The following is a 16,866-nucleotide window of genomic DNA, read 5'->3' as shown; positions in this document are numbered from 1 at the left end:
TATATTGAGATTTAGTTTCAAAGCTGGCAGCAATAATAACTATGAAATCATGTAATCTTTTATTTTGGAAGGAACCGCTGGAGGTCACCCCTTGCCCAAAGTGTGGTCAATTAGAGCAGGTTTGTCCAGTCAAATTTGTCCAGTCAAACTTTGAGTATCTTCAGGCTGGACATTTCACACCCTCTCTAGGCCAATGTTTAACTACTCTCTGTTCTTCAGCTCCAGGGTCCCTTATTTGCATGTGATTCCCATTGGAGATGTGGATGCTCTTAGATTTGTGTGTACCTATGCTGTTCCCTACAACGCCCTAACGCACGTGCCAGAGTGCACCTCAGAAGCTTGCGTTCATGCATCTGAGGTGGGGGTTCTCCTCCCTTGCTGCACCTTGCACTGACCACCTGCTAGCTGGAGTGCAGGACCTTGCAACCTCCAGGAGGGATGCTGTGCTCTCTGGCCTGGGCAGATAAGATGGTGCTGTCAGCATGGGGACTTCTGGCAGTGTCAAACGGGGTTTTGCCTGATGCTGTTTCCTCTCCAAGGTCTCTCCCACTGGTACAGACTTTCATATTTTTTTTATACTTCTTTTCAAGAGGACTCCTTTATTTCAAACATTTCTTTCCAATTCTCTAGTTACTGTGTAATCTGATTATCTTCTTGGTCTTCAACATGACCAGTTTTGGGCAGATATCCTGTCAGACAATTTTGCATATTTGAATCACACACAAAAATTCCTATCTTCACATTTGTTATCTGGACCATTATGCCAAGGATGGGCCTTGCAAACACCCCCCACTGTGTCCCCTGCCTCTCTAAGCAATGGCCCTACAGTTCTCTTAGTCTTTCTTTTGTTCCCAATGTTCTTACAGTAGCCTTTCTCTTTGTCTTTACCAGCCTCTGCTAGTTTTGACTTAAGTTGAGCTTTGGGTTTCCTAACTCCTACTTGTAGGCAAAGGCAACGTCTCTGTATACCTTATAGGTAGTCTGTCCCTGCTCCCTTTTCTGGGTTTGGGCTTAATCAGGAGTTCTGTGCTCATCCTAGGTGTGAAGTGTGGCAGATGGCCGTCAGAGATGCCACACTTGCCTTCCTCCACAGTGACTTTGGCACAATTATGCTACAGTGAGACTGAGATGAAGCACCTTTTGCTAATTTAAAGCATCAGCATCTCATTTTTTTAAAAATTCACTATGTATATACATTAGTACTTATTGTCAGTCTGAACACAGTTATACTAAAAATAGCTGTATAACCTATTACGTTCAGTTCCCCAAATCAGTTTGCCCGTGGAGGGAATCTCACTGAATTAACAAACCACAGTTAGTTGTCTATCAGAAGTGGTATGTTGTTTAAAGGATGCCCACAAATGCAGTTCAAGTCTATGGTATGTGCAGTTATTCTGCAATTTTTACTTATGTGGTAAATATTTACTTAAGAAATACAATGCTTTAGTTAAGAAATACAAATTAAGAGGATTTCACTTCATGCTTAGTGACCTTTTTTAGTAGATAGGCTTGAGTTCTGTTGCTTGCATGAACTGATCAATTGTAATAGCATAATTTCTTGATTTTTCTTCTTCTGTTTTTTTTTTGGCTAATCTATAACCTTATGAAAACCTTCTGTAGTGGGGGATTATTATTTCAAGTTGATGCAACTTCTACTTTGGGCCCTATCTGCTTTTCTTATTTGAAGTCAGTCAATAAGAATTACTGAAAAAAAATGCTGATTTTTGGAGACATTTCTTTTGAATGTGGGCAGCAACCTGTACCTCTGAGCTTAAACCTCTGCCCCAGAGATCTCTAAACTGCTTTCTGCATGTATATATCTAAATTCATCTGAGTACAAAATGTATGTTTGCTTGCTTGTTTTTAAGACTAGAAAGACAGACTTTTACCAGATGTATTAACAGTGGCAATACTTGTCCCAGGCCTTATCTCAGTTTCTCTTAAGGAGTGAGGTTGGAATCTTGTATTTCTTCTGGAAAGTGTGCTGCTGCCTAACACCAGAATTAAAGCCAAAACAAACAGCAACCAAAAAAATCATGTTGTGGGGGAGTAACAAATACATTGAACCATGAGCCACATGCAGATGGTAAAAACACTCCCTGACAGGTGAGTCCTGTGTGTTGGTCCAAATGCCTGTATTTTATCCAAACACTGCACTGCAAAATGAATGAGCAGCCTGTGGAGGAATGGATGGAATCCAGGGGGGTACTTGCGTCCTCTCTTCCCCATCAGGAGTGTGTTTATTATTGTATGACAGAACTGCATCTTTCCTGGCCCCTTCAGATGCTGTGGTTTTATTCCTCTGCTACTCATCCACAAACACTGCAAGTGCTCCTTTAAGGTTTTTACACAGTGGAGTTGTTGTGCACCTGCAGTATTGAGTATGTTTGGTTTAGTCTCAGAATAGCAACAGGAAATGAATAAGATTATTGCAGAGTTGTATCTGTCCTATATGGGAGCTTTTAAGAAGGGGGGGACATCTAGTTTCAAGTCTTTGTTTTTTTTTTTTCTCTCATTAGCAAATATTCTATTTCCCTTGTCTAAACATATAAAGAGTAGTAAAATACCTGCAGAATAATGGACTTCCTGCCTGCAAGGAAAAGAGAGGACTAGCAGCATAAAGTTATGGAGGGGGAAAGAAGTGTAGAAGCAAAAAAAAAAAAGGGAGCTGGGATACTACATGATATCTTTGAGTGCCAGAAAGTACCCCGATATATTTTGGCTTTGTGATAGCTGTATAAAAATAATAATCAAAACTGTGCTTGTACAAAAATACCCGTCACATTCTTTCTCCCTGCTGCCCTTCTGATTAAATTGTAAGGAATTGTTAAATGTTTGCTGGTTAGATCCAGTATGAAAGATAGTTCTGGCACCAGTTCAGTTTCAAAAGGAGAGTCAGTAGTAGTTCCCTTCTAGACCTTTTCTACTCTCATGAAGAAGATTTTGTTCTAAAAAAGGTGTCTTCCCAAGCCCTACGGGGGACACTTTTGTTGTTTATATCAAATAGCTGGACTACCACCAAATTCTGATCTGACATTTGGAAGGACCTCGATGTCTGGAGGTAGGGTTTCTTTAGGATATTAGAAAAAAAAAGAATTTAGTTTATTTTTTTGAGTAATGTTTTGCTGTCTGTGGCTGTGTGTGCTATGTTTTGGTTTGGTAGTGATATTTATATTTTTGCAATTGATAACAGAGGTTTCTGGAAGAAGACTAAGGAGGGTATTTTATGCATTATTTTGGGTATATGATGCTAGTATGTTTCTCTCTTCATTTCCCAAATTAGGAATATTGTTAGGCAAAAGAGTGTTGGCCTAGAAATGTCTTTACTTCTATAGTAAAACTTCTGCTTTATTAGAAGATTGTGCTTCTTGTTCAGTTGCAGCTGAATGAGAACAGCTGCATTAAAATGTAGGTAAGCCCCATCTACCTTCTTGGATGCTTTGAAAAGTTTGTCTGCTGGTCAATCTTTTCTGGTTTTGAGAGAGCTCTAATGATCATGTAAGTTTAATTCTTGACCCCATTGTTGCCTATAGGTTTTCTTCATGTCCATAAAGTTAAATGGATTCTTAGTTTTAGGAGCTGTGAAAAGTGACAGGTTACATAGGAGTTGTCGTTGAGCTAGGAGCAGTTCACAGTTGTGAACAGAAATACAACCGCTGGATAAATTCGTGCCAATGACATGTAGGTTTCTTGAAAATTATATAGCTAAAGAATTGGAGAACTTACTACATTTGGGGTGTGGATTGTTTGTTTTTAATTTCAGATCTGAAAACTGAGCTTTTTCCTGTGTGTTTTTGCAAATACAGAACCAGAGAATAAAAATGGGAACTCCTGGATCAGGACGGAAGAGAACTCCGGTGAAAGACAGGTTTTCTGCAGAAGATGAAGCTCTGAGTAACGTTGCCAGAGAGGTTTGTTAATTTCAAATTGTCTTAAATTCAGAAGTAGGTATGAAAGCAAGCTCATTATCCAGGAAAAGTTAATTTTTTTTTAAGCTGTGCATTAAAAAATGTAATTAGCCAAAAATATGACAATTAATACAAAGTAAGAGTATTTTTGATCAAAAAAATCACATATACTGAAATGTCACAATGAGATATTGATTGTATGATGAGTGTAGCTTCACAGGATCACACTTAAGCTTAGCAGCTATTTCTACAGATAATAGCTTAGCTAAAGATAAATGAGAAGTCCAGTTGCCATCTCAGGTCTAAAACTAAAAAATTCAACATTTATCTCATTGCAGTATGTAGTATTCTTAAGATGGTAAGTATAGTGTATTAGTGTTGGATGAGTAATAGTCCAATATTTCTGTCAAAATAAGCCACTATACCAGGATTTTTTTACAGAGTCATCACCTGAAAAATAGAGAGCTGGAGGTAACCAGCCAGAAATGCAGTTAACAAGAAGTAAATACAATGGGGAATTTTGTCCCTCCGGATATAGGAAGGAGGCAGCTGGAATTTGGAGTCTTGCAGGCGTCTATTTGGACTTGAGTTTTTCTGGGAGGAAATGCTGTGACTTGGAAACAAAAGCCTTAGTACTGTTTGTATGCAAGTGGATAGAGAAGCTTTGAGCTACAAAGCTGCTCGCCCTAGTTGACATGAGTGCAAAATGCAGATTCTAATCAGCCTTGTAATGTAAACTGTTGTCTATACATGTGTGTATAGTGTATATATATGTGTATGTAAGACGAAATAGGTAGGTGATAAGTCTTTGAAGATGCAGCTTCTGTATGCATTTCATATGTAGCTGTCGTAGACTGTAGGCAAAGGAAATGCTCTGACAGAAAAAAAAAAAAAAAAATTTAGTTGGTAACTTTCCAGAAAGCTGTGTTCACACCAAATCTAATGGAAGTTCTTGCCCTACCAGCTATATTCTTTGTGGGGCTCTGGGTCATGTACTGTCCCACTCATGAAGTTCCATCTCCCATTTTTGGGGAAAGCAGTTAACAAAGGAGAAGGAATCTGGCTTTAAATTTCGTTCAAGTATTCTATGTGTGGTTCCAGTACAGTAACATCAGCTTGCAACTTAGCCTAGGGAAAAAGGTATAATAAGTACTATCTTACTTAAAAATACTGTGGTGCTTTGTTCTAACCCCTTCAATTAAAATTTGAGCATGAGCATAAATTAAACAAAAACAAAGGGGTGTTTTTCCCTGTTAATGCAAAATTAAACTAATACTATGTCTTGCAGCTAGAGGTATTTGCAGATATAACAGTTGAATATGTCTATTCCAGGGATTAAATGTATATTAAGTCTTTCTTTCTCTTCTGTCAAAAATGAACTGGAAAGCAACTTGCTGAAAAGCTCATAAAACTTATTGAGTATTCTGATATTAATCTAAATCTGCTGAAGATAACTAAAATTTTTATGCTGATCAGCATATCATTTACAGGGTAGGCATTTCATATGGTCTTTAACTGTTTTATGTCTGTTAATAATTCTTAAAACCTATTTGAAATAATTGTTTTAAATGTTACTTCTGATTTTCTTATTAGAATTATTTTTTCCCTTTCTAATATTCTGGCATTTTTCTGTATTTTGAGGGTCCCCTTTCATGGCTTGTTAGGGAGAAGAGAATTCAATGTATTTCAGAATAAAATAGTTTGCACCTTTACATACACTTTTTGAGGCTGTGCATAGCACCATTTCATCTTTTGTGTTGCCATATCTAGGTTTCACTTTAAGAGTCTTAAAATTGTTATCCAATTTTAAAATGGTGTGAAAAGTTGTCTGTCGTCATGAATATTGTATTATCACAATATGTACTACTGTCAGGTTGTTAATCCCTTGGTCTGTAGGAGAAGCTGGCCTTTAGATCCCGTGTCAGACAGCAGCTGTTGTCATTGAATTGGCAGCTGTAATTCATAGTGTCAGCCAACTTATTCTAAAGAAAACTTTTACTTTAAAGGAACAGAATGCATTTCTTAGGATATAACAGCAGAGGCTAGTTAACAAAACTAAGTTCTGTCTCCAGCATCTGATTTTACTGTGTCATAATATGCCTTATTTGAGACTGGGGAAAGTTTTCCGTTACCATGCTGACATAAGGCATGCCAGTTCTCCGTGCATGAATATATAGAGTAGATGTGCTTTGCTGTTCTGAGGCCCTTATCTCAGCAACATGGCTTCTTATCTTTTTATTGTCAAAGGGTGTTTTGTTCTTCAACTTCCTCTTCTGAAATTACCTTTTTAGCAGATGTTACTTAGAACAGTTGAGTCCTGTAATTCAGAAGTCAGATGTCTTGAGGAAAATGTTCCTATGAGGTGTTCTAGGTATCAAGAGATGGTAAACACAATATGCTGAAACAAAAGGCTGGCACTCAGGAAGATCTGCATGGAAAAACTGCATAGACGTGCTCTGGAATTTAGAGCAGTCACAAAACGGCACTAGGAATTATCAGAGTTTGTAATACTAGCAAAGACTTCTAGGGTAGTATGAAGTTTCAGGTGTTTTTCCTCCAAAAGTTCAGATTTCAGAAAGCACTAATCTTATTCTTTCTCACCACTCTACTTTGACAAAATTGAGTTTTCCTTGTTCTATGGGATGTGTGGAGAAAAAAAAAAAAAAAGGTGCTATCTTCCTTTTGGTACCAACAAACATCTGCTTTATAGGAAATTTTTTGTAAAGAATTCTTTGGTACTGATCCAATAAATTCTTTTCTATATAGTAATTTTTATGCACTGGTTGAATCTGATGTGTCATCTTACATGACAACATTTAATGGAATACAAGGGCACTATCATAGGATCTGAGGGGCTTAGTCAAACTACTTCCTCCTTATGAGGTTTCTTTAATTTTCTCCATCTTTCCTCTGCACAGGAAAGCTTTTCCTCTCTTGGTTGTGTCTCCTCCCCTTCACTTCTTGTAGCACTAGCACTGTTATGTAGAGAGTTCTTTCATATCTTTTCCTTGCTCTGGAAGTTTGCATTGAGACAAATTCATCTGCAATGCCTCTGCACAAACCAAGGCACAGGTATGCTAAAACATCAACATTGGAGTGAATTACTGTCTTATTCCAAGAACTTCAGAGTTACCAGACCTCTTTCTTTGAGACCTGCTTTGTATTCTGTTTGTGTGTTATCCTTCCTGGCACTGAATTCCCAGTGCTCATGGAAACTGAGGAAGAGTAAAGGTGATATACATACCCAGGGACAGGGATCTATGCATTGTTCTCTGGAAGCAATGCACTTGCCATATTATTCAGTATCTTAAGTGATATTAGTTGCAGCTGGTCAGTTTGGAAGTCTTACCTTGGTAGCACAGAGAGGATTACCAGTTCATCACGTTTGTTTCAAAAGCTGTGGGAACAGGTGTAGGTATATTGTCCAGGTGTTCCCTGCAAGGAGAAAAAGAACTCTTGAGTATAAATGCATCCAATGACATTGAAGTGGAGTGTTAGCAAGTGTCTTCAGATTATAGCAATGTTAATTTGAAGTCAACTTATCTCTATTAAAAAAAATAAAAATAAATGCCTATCTCCTGAAAATGAGGAGTTTCTTTATACCACCTTCTGATTCCTTCTCTAGCTGTTGTAATGGATGCTGAAGCTGTTAGCTTTCTCAAATTGACAAAGAATACAAGCCAGCTGGTGTGGAAGACAGTTTCTTCTCTCTTGTGGAAAGTTCTGCCTTTCCAAACAACAGATAGGGATTGTCTAGTGTGACTTCAGGCTCCTGTCAAGATTAGATTCTTATGTGGGAATCCTTTTTGTTGAACAAAGAACTAAATAAACAAAAATTGAAGTTCATATTCTCAAGGTTATGTTCGCAGTCTGTGCTGGATACTGCTGATAGGGTCTCGAGATCTGTTTTCCCTATGGTATTGTTGTGGAGAGTCTCTGCTTATAAAGCTGTTTTGTGGACAGAGTATCTTCAGCTGACAACTGCATCACTGCTTCACTTGTCTTTGTAATTTACAGACAAGTTGTGTTCATTTTAAATGTCCAGCAGTAACCTGTCATCACCAGGCATCTGTTAATGATTACTTGAGGCCTCTTTCTCCAAGACCAGCCCTACGTGCAAGAGCAGAAGTTTCAGTCACTTCTGTGTTCTTACATTGACTTCAGTTCAAGCTCAAATACAATGAACATCGTGCCAGAAAGTGAGAAGAGTCTGACTTTTGTCACCTCACCAGCCTCAACCTGATAAACAGCAGTTTGAATCGGGATTTACCTTTTATATCCTTTCTTTTCATGCTTGCATCAGCAACCCTTCCATTCTTCAGAGCTAAATAACTCTAGATGACAAAGAACTAGAACTTGTGGACAGCAATTGCATCACGATTCACTTCCTCCATGTAGCATCTTTTTCGTATTTTTTCAGGAACTGTTCTCACGGTTCTGTTTTCATTGAATAGCAGGAGCCTGGAAACTCTTTGAGGTGTTTTCTCATGAGAGAGAATAAAGATTTGTGTGAATTTACAATTCGCTGTGTAGAGTGCAGTTGTTCTTACTTTGGTTAAAAATGTCATGTTACTTAATTGCCAGGGTAGAAAAAGCCAAAAGTTCAATATTTTAAAATGCATGAAGGCTATATCATGAATTTAAAAAGAGTTAACAACATAGTCTGTCGTATTGAATTTATTCAAAGTTCAGTACATGTTTCTCTCTTCATACAGCTTCAGCTTTTCTTAAGAAAACAAACAAAACCCCAAAGAACACCCTGACACAGAGACTGGAGATGCTTAATGATTTTTGAATTTATTAATAATGAATTTAATGAATTTATTTATTTATTAATGAATTTATTTATTAAGAGACCATTTAAATCAGCTATTTCTACTTTCAGTAATAATTCAGAATTTTGCTTGCTGTTGCTTTTAATAGTGGTTACAGATATTTTATAGGAGATAAGGTATTCTAGAGATTTTTCTAATCTACATATGGATCTGTATAATAAATGGAAAAAGAATAAGAGACATCAGAAATAAATGATCCTAAGCCTTTAAGTCATGTAAACCTTAAGACTTCGTTGTTTATATTCTTTGCTTTGTAGGCAACTAGAGAAAGAGTAGGCACATCAGAAATAAGTGGAAAGAAGATATTTCTGAGGAGGCATAGGAAACACATTTGGCACAGGAATGATGGTGTTGCTTTGAGTCCATGAGACAGTAAGGAGATGTGGAGTCTGAAAAGTGTGGAAATGAGAATACAGAAGAAAATGAGCAGCAGAAGAGAGAAATAATGCATGTTCACTTAAGTCATGAAATAAACTTTATATTGCAGTGTGTAGTAGCGTATTAAGGAATAGGGTGAACGCTGTTAACATGCTCATCCTGATGCTTTGCTGGAGCTGGCAGAATGTCCTTCCCGCTGTTCTGTCCAACGCCCGGTGGCAGAAGGGCAGCCAGGTACCATGGCAGGGCACCTGGTGGAAGATGGAAAACCTTCCTGGCCTGGGCCTCCTGCCTTGGAACCTGCGGGACTGTAAATGCTGTGTATCCCTTCACAGAGGAATGAGTTACATGTATTGTAGCCCATGATGACAGAAGAATTCTGATTTTTCAATGGAAAGCATTTGTATTTTTTCAGAAGTGAATAACATATTGTAGTGTAGGCTATATTTTATCCTTATGAAGCTTTTACGCTGAATCTGTGATAATGAATCGCCTTCTCTACAACATGAAAAATAAAATACTATTGCTTTCTAGTGAATTCCTTCTTGCAAGCACAGGGAAGGAGAAAGATGCCTGTCTGCACTGTGGAGACAGATGTTATGCTTCTCCTTGCCAGCACGGACGGAAGCTTCTACCATATCAATTCAGTGTACTAGTATGATTCTTACCTTGATGAAGAACTTGATCATGGCTGTGAAGAGACTAAGAAAAAATGCATCAGAAAGGAGAGATTCCAGACTCAATCTTTACAAAGGCATTCAAATAAAAATCTGATCATTTTCCCTTTCTCCTTTCTTTTTTGCCAAAAATATCTTGGATTTAACTGAAGAACTAGATGTTATCCTTGGAAGTTGGTTTGAAAGGTTTTCAGAAGATTGTGGTAGAATATGTATTAAAAAAAAATTGAAAAAATGGAGTAAGCAGAGATGGTGTTCTAAATGACCCTAAGTAGTTTTAGTAATTGTTTTTTAGGTGAAAATGAGGAAACTGACCTTGTCACCTGTAATCGAAGGAGAACATTCTCTTGTTACCCCTATGTTCACTAAACGTATGCAATAAAATAACCTAATCAAAGTGACTACTGCTTCAAGGTAGTAGCTTAACTGCTTGAAAACAGCCGGAATCATCATATTCTTCTAGAATGAAATGCTGTTTCTGCAGGTGCAAGGAAACATTACTTCTTTTCTGTTGCATGTAATGCTTTTTGGTACCTATTTTGAAATAAAAATTCCAGAACTCAGTGGCGAACAGATGGGTTTGTTACTCAGAGCAGAGCTAATACCCAAAAAAATGCAGATATGGCATTTGGTTTAAAAATCCCATATTTTCTTTAGGGTAGGAGGTAGAAGATAAGGAATAGTATGTGTGTTCATATAAAAAAAAAAATCACAGATTTAGTTCTTAATTAATCCTTTATTAATTGGTCCTTTTTTCCTATCCAAACAAAGTCTTGAGGGCCTCTTCCATGTGTTTATTTCCACCCAATCTCTTTTGTTACAAAGATTGTAGTTTTCTGTTTCCTTTCTTGATCACTTCCCTGAATGAATTCCATGCAAAATTGTTGTATCTATACCTAATGGCTCCTACTTGCCCTCCAGAATATATAACCAAACCATTTCTTTCCATTTTAGCCACCAGTGTAAGTGTACTGGTAAGGCTGTAACAAGTTTGGATATCTCCTATCTTATTTGCAGTTGAAGCGTTCAAGAAAATTTAGCTATCTATTTGCAGATGAAGTGTTCAAGAAAATTTAGCTATCACATTTCTTTTTAGAAATTGGAAGTTCCCTTTAGAAACTTTTAAAATAAAGTATCAGATTTGCTAGATCTTGGGCAATCCACAGTTTAATTTTTACTTCAGGAAAATACAAATTTGGTACATTATATCACTTCTTAAGAAGCTGTACTTCTAACTATATGGTATTGTAATATATCTTTACTGTAAATATATTTATGTGTCTAGTCTAAAGACTGTATAGAGAACAATGAACAATGAAACTGAAATCAAGACTGTAGTAGCCAATCTGAGGTTTTCTAAGAGTGGAATTTGTTTAATGAAAGCTGTAGAAAGTAACCTGGACTGAATCCCAAGCTCCTACATCGCTATTCCATGCTCGTATTTGGAATGCTCTTCAATTCCAGTATTAATTTAATTAGAAAAGCATTATAACATGACTGTCTGTGCTTTTGTTGTTGGTTTTTTTTTGGTTTTTTTGGGGGTTTTTTTTTAAATAAGTAGTCTAGATTTTCTGTGCTGCTTCTATAGTCCGAACAGCTTCATCTTTTCAATTTGGTTCTTTATCCAAAGCTGTTGTGGCACTGTATTTCCCTTAGCAGATATTTAAAGACTTTATTTCAACATAGCTGAAGAATTTAGTTTGTGAAGAGTTTGTTGGAGGAAATCTGTTTCACAACTTTCATAGGCTTCCTTCAGTAACACAGCAGAGTGAACAGCAGCACCCAGGAAGAAAACGATGTCCTTTTGAATTATGGTTATTTCTTCATTTATGTTAATCTTGAGTTTTGATTACGTAGTTACCAAGATTCGTATGAGTGCTCTATTAATAACATGAGGTCTGCTCTCTGAGCAGACATTCTTTATTCTGCTGAAAATAAAGAATGATACGGTATGATGGCCTGTCAGATAGTAATGTGATTTGTCTCTTGCTCTGAGGCTTGGTGAAGGAAGCCTGAGAACCACACTTTCAGTTAACTTGCCAACTTCTCTGTCTTTTTGAAATGGTGTACTTTTTAGAGGAATCTAGTTGCTCATATTAATAATTAATGTAATATCAAACCATTTTTTGCTAAAAATTTTTTTCTGAAAAGGTAAGGGTTTTTTTCCTTCAATTTCAGGCACCCATTTGATGACAAATGTTTGTAGAATTTTCCTGTGTTTTATCAAGGGTTTAGTAATTGGAGGAAATGGAGTTTCCCCTGTACTGCAGGAATGTGAAAGTTAGGTCTCTGGCTGTAGGAGAGAATGGTGAAATGTGAATTGCTTTTTAGTGCGAATCAGTAAAAGAATGAACTTTCTTTCTTTAACAATAAAGTGTTGCCAAAATCTAAAGGCTAGATGCATACATCTGCTGATCTATAGACAGAGCTGAACCCAGACATATCAGCTGTTTGAGTCCTTTCTCGTCCTGGGCTGCGTATGTATCTATGTGAAAGTTTATATGCTGCAGAGCTGCGCTTACAGACAATTACAGAGTAGGGCTGCAAGTGAGAAAAGACTTCCTGTTGCATGGGAATTCCCTTGCTTTTCTTGTGTGCTGTCATCAGGTAGGAAGAAAAATAGCTTTATGCTGCTCTGAAAAACGATTACATCGTGGCAGTCGAGTGCTGACACAGACTTGGAATCATTTCATCTGAGTATGTAAAATACAGAAAAACAGTCAATGAGTCATTTGAATTTAAGACAAACTATTTTAAGTAACAAAGTTATAACGTGTTTGTCTTTCTTGTCATTATTTCATAGATATTTTTATACCTCTAGTTTAATCATTATTTAAAGTTAAACTCTGAGTTAAATACCCTTTGCTTTTTCCTGAAGCGCCGTAAAAGATAGTTATTTTCAATTGTCATGAATTTTACAGGTTTCTAATGTTTTACATAAACCTATGCTGTGATAGTGGCAAAAGCAGAAAAATACCCTATCTTAACCAAAGGCAAAAGCCCATTGAATTTTACATTTTTAAGAAGTTCTATAAAATTAAATGTTTTGGGTATTGGGAGTTATGAATTTTTGGCTGCTGGTGTTTCTCATAAATTTTTAATTAACATTAGATAGACAACTGGAATTTTTGGTGGAAAATCTGTCTTCAGTGGTTTAATATTTCAAAAATTTAAGAGAAAATTTTCATCAACTCATTCAAACATGAAAAAATTGAGTTTGTGTTTTCCTCAACTATTAGCTTTACGTCAAAAATTATTACCTCATGTAATTAACTGATTAAATCTGAGGTAGCATTTCAGGTCTGAAAGATGGTGTGTTTCTGTTTTGGTTGAGGCTGGATAGAAAGTGGAGAAAATAGGTAGTTGTATCTGGCAATAACCAGGTTTCACAAGCAGTATGGATGTAACAGCTTTTTGCCACTGAAAAGGGGAAGGTCTTGCTAGTGTTTGTCCTGCCTGTCCCTTTTGCTGTGTCTGGTGTTCATAAGATCTTGTACAAGCCACAGCAGAAAACTCAGAGAACTACTTTTTGTTGTGAACTTTCTGCTATGGTAGTTATATTGGCTTGAGCAGGTCCTGATTGCCGGAGCTGTGTCCGAGGAAGGTGTCGGGAGTCTAAGGGCTTGAATGGAAAGCTAGGAAGGTCCCTTTTTGGTGATGGTAAATGTTTGAGTTAGCTCTTCAGGAACTGTAACCTGCAGTTTCTTTCCTATGTTTTGTCCAATAATTGATTTGAGTTTGATTTCTGTTTGAAGTAATTCAACTTCTAAGAGATGTTTGCTTTTTGAAATAATTCCAAATGATAGCAGAGCCTTTAAATACAACATGAACAGTAGTGGTTTAGTATCTTTGTTTTGATTCTTTCTTTTGTTTTAATGTCTTTCTGTGGTCAAAGATTCTGCAGCTGCATACATGCCTGTTTAAATACTATTCATAGGCAAAGCCCTGTTAAAGTCAGCAAGACATGAATTTTTAGATTTAGTGATAGTAATATTTCTGAACTCAGTTCTTTTACCAACATGTAATTCTTTTGACTAGTAATGATATCTGTAAAGAGTTAGGTATATATCCTTTCTGAAACATCATTCTGAGAACTTTGATTTCTTTACTATTGATGTATTGTGATGTTAGGATCTTAATGTGTTTTTGTGAAGAGATTATTAAATTGAGTATTCTATTCAAACCATTATACAAAAAATGTGTTTTTTAACTTCCAGTGTTTTCAATTTGCTTGTAGGCAGAAGCCAGGCTTGCAGCCAAACGGGCAGCTCGAGCAGAAGCAAGAGATATACGTATGAGAGAGCTGGAGCGACAGCAAAAAGAGGTAGTGTAAATTATCAGGAATTATTGCAAACCTTTACTAAAGTTCTTAATGTATTTTATTTCTGTACTTGCATCAGATTTTGTACTTTGGTGTAATTCAGGTGCATGCTGGTATTTTCAGCATCAGGCAACTGTTAGCTTCTCTCTCTTCCTCCATACACTCCTCTTTCCCCTTAGGTTGTATATCTAAAAGGATAACTTGTTTTGTATTTACCTGTGGGTAGCACCTCACAAAATATTAGTCTGAACATTAATTTTGAACTTCCTTAATAGTTACACTCATATTGTGGAAAAAAAAAATCTACTATATGAAATAGGCTATTAGTACTCTTGCTTTCAAATTAAAAATAAAACATTTTTAATGTGATTTTAAATTTTAGCTTTACAGGCAAAATCAAATGTTTGGATGTTTTACCTTTAACAAATGCAGTAAATCCAATGCTGGCAATCAAAGTTGGACAACGATTAATCTAAATGTTTAGATATTTAAAGGGCTGAGGCTTTCTTATTATTGCTTATTTAATTTTAAATGAGCAGAAGAGAGAACATAACGACACTGTCCAGAACTCAGGCTCGTATAAATAATTTTGCATAGAGGGGAAGAGTTTTCAACTTCTAAAGTGAAGTTTAATATTGCTTGGATTTGAATTACTAGATTTGTGGCTGAGTCAGCTGGTGACTTTCGTGCTTTTATAAGAGCAATCACTTAACACGTGGCAGATTCTTTGCCTGTTGTTGCTGTGCAAAAAGTCCATGCAAATATGGATAACTGGCAGCACAGCATAAATAATAAACATGACTGTATCCAAAGTGTACACTGCCTAATGTATAGGATAAACAACTATGAAAAAGAAGAATTATTTTGCTCTGCTTTTAATGTATTTATAATATACTCAGTAGCTGGATACTTTGGATATGCAGTTTTCAGTCAATTTCTTCCCATATGGATTATACCGAAAGTATTCTATTCACAATAAATAGCTATTGTCAGGACCTTTATTTTTAAAAAAATTAATAGAATTGGGATAATACTGACACATACGGTTGTGTGTTGCTCCACACATTTCTCCTAAAAAATGTTTGCATTTCTTGAGCAAAAAACCTTAGGAACCAGATTTTCAGTAGTCTGTTTATTTCATGGTTATTGCATTTGATTCAGGTTTTGACATAGCATGCAAAAGATGGAGAATTTATTATTTATCATGATTACATTCAAATCCATGTAAATGCTGATATTTGGGGGTTTTGGCTGTGGTAGTAAGTGCAATTTACAAAATGTTTTTGCCTCAATTTTATATGGTTATTATTATTCCATAATTTCAGTTTTCTAACTGCTGTAGGTGTCTCATACTGAAGATGACATGGCGATTAACTTAGATTTTTTTCCAAATTTTTGATTTTTGATCAGTCTTGGGTGATGACTAACCTATATTGTAAATGGTTTGTTTTTGTTTTTACATTCTGTAGTTTTCTCAGCATTCATATGATAGAAAATGGGCTCATATCCAGAAATGGATGGTAGGCTAAAACCGCCTGTTGTGCATGTTTTTGCCTCTCAGAGAACTAACACAGGATTTGGAGGAAGTAATTTACTAATGGTTTGCTGTGTGACATTTCAAAGTGTTTTATTACTGAAAACAATTACATATAAACTATATCCACATCCATATATGCAGGGTACTTTATAGTGGCAAAAGACAAACTATGAAATGCAATGCTTTTCTTAAAATGAAATGGTTTTGTTTCCACCATGTGCTGGCTTAAGTCACAAACCTATTTAAAATAAAATTAAATTCATTTCAGTCTAGGTAAACATCTTTTCAGTAGTAAATGTATTTATTTAAGTTAACTTCTGGAGTTTGGTTTTTTTACTTTTTTTTTCTTAGCAGACCTGCATTTATTTGTTTCCTGTTTGAGAAATGTAATAAACGCTAGCTTTTTCCCTGATGATTAAGTCACTTGTATGACTTACAAAAACTAATTGTAAAAGATTTAAAAAAACCCCAACCAAACAAAAGATTAAAAAAAAACCCCAAACCCAAAAAACCACCCCATGAATCACTTGCATCCTTTTACCCCTTGCCCCTTGTTTTCAATTAATAATGATAAAATATTTGTTCATTTATTTAGATTATATCTACTAAGTAGGAAGGAGTAGAGATAGTTGAGTTACAATCTGAGAAAGCTGCTGTTCAATTTATATCAATTTAGTGCAGTGTTTCTTTAGAGAGTTCCTTTCACAAACTTCATGTGCCTCTTAAAAACGCACATGGGAAATGTGAGTTCCTTTTTATGTTTTTAGAGAAGTGTTCACTGTGTGAATGTTTTTGAATCGAGAAGACTGCAGTAATACATGCCGAGACTAACCATAATTTCAAATAGTTAAAACTACCGTCACAATTAATCAGCACGTCTGTTGAGAAATCCTAGAACTGCCATTAGAATTTTATTTGCAAAAGTCGTGCTGACTTTGTTGTCTCTTTGCCTAGCTTACGTTTGTGTGTACGTTAGTTCTCATGTCACTTATAAAGAACAACATAGGTTTCTGTTATCTCTTGGTAGAATGCACATTTGAATGCTTTTTTGCTGGAGAGCAAGGCTTTCCAAACTGTGGAAGGCAGGTTGCATTTGTGAGAATCTCACTTTGAGCATCTGAGCAGATGTGCACTCCTTTCCTGGATTGGGATTGTTTTAGATAAAGTGCATATTTCAAACTTAAATTCTTAGAAATCAAGCTTGATAGCT

The 16,866-nt window shown here is 36.2% G+C and overlaps 1 protein-coding gene across 14 annotated transcripts in view; it reads left to right on the top strand.

Annotated features, from left to right (window-relative positions):
• The window catches only part of LRRFIP2 (LRR binding FLII interacting protein 2), a 59,742-nt gene that overhangs the window by 6,565 nt on the left and 36,311 nt on the right, over positions 1 to 16,866 (top strand). For 8 of the 14 annotated variants that reach the window (XM_074843835.1, XM_074843810.1, XM_074843826.1 and 5 more), the window contains exons 2-4: positions 3,807 to 3,911; positions 14,036 to 14,122; positions 15,589 to 15,639. In XM_074843835.1, coding sequence (XP_074699936.1) covers positions 3,822 to 3,911; positions 14,036 to 14,122; positions 15,589 to 15,639 — 228 coding nt within the window. In that variant the 5' untranslated portion in view covers positions 3,807 to 3,821. The remainder of the gene's footprint in view (positions 1 to 3,806; positions 3,912 to 14,035; positions 14,123 to 15,588; positions 15,640 to 16,866) is intronic. The other 6 variants (XM_074843869.1, XM_074843895.1, XM_074843877.1 and 3 more) reach the window with 1 other exon arrangement.

Source organism: Strix aluco, chromosome 1 (genome assembly GCF_031877795.1).
Source record: "Strix aluco isolate bStrAlu1 chromosome 1, bStrAlu1.hap1, whole genome shotgun sequence".
Classification (NCBI taxonomy): domain Eukaryota; kingdom Metazoa; phylum Chordata; class Aves; order Strigiformes; family Strigidae; genus Strix; species Strix aluco.
Note: the sequence above shows the minus strand (reverse complement) of the source record. Positions and strands in the feature narration are given on the sequence as shown.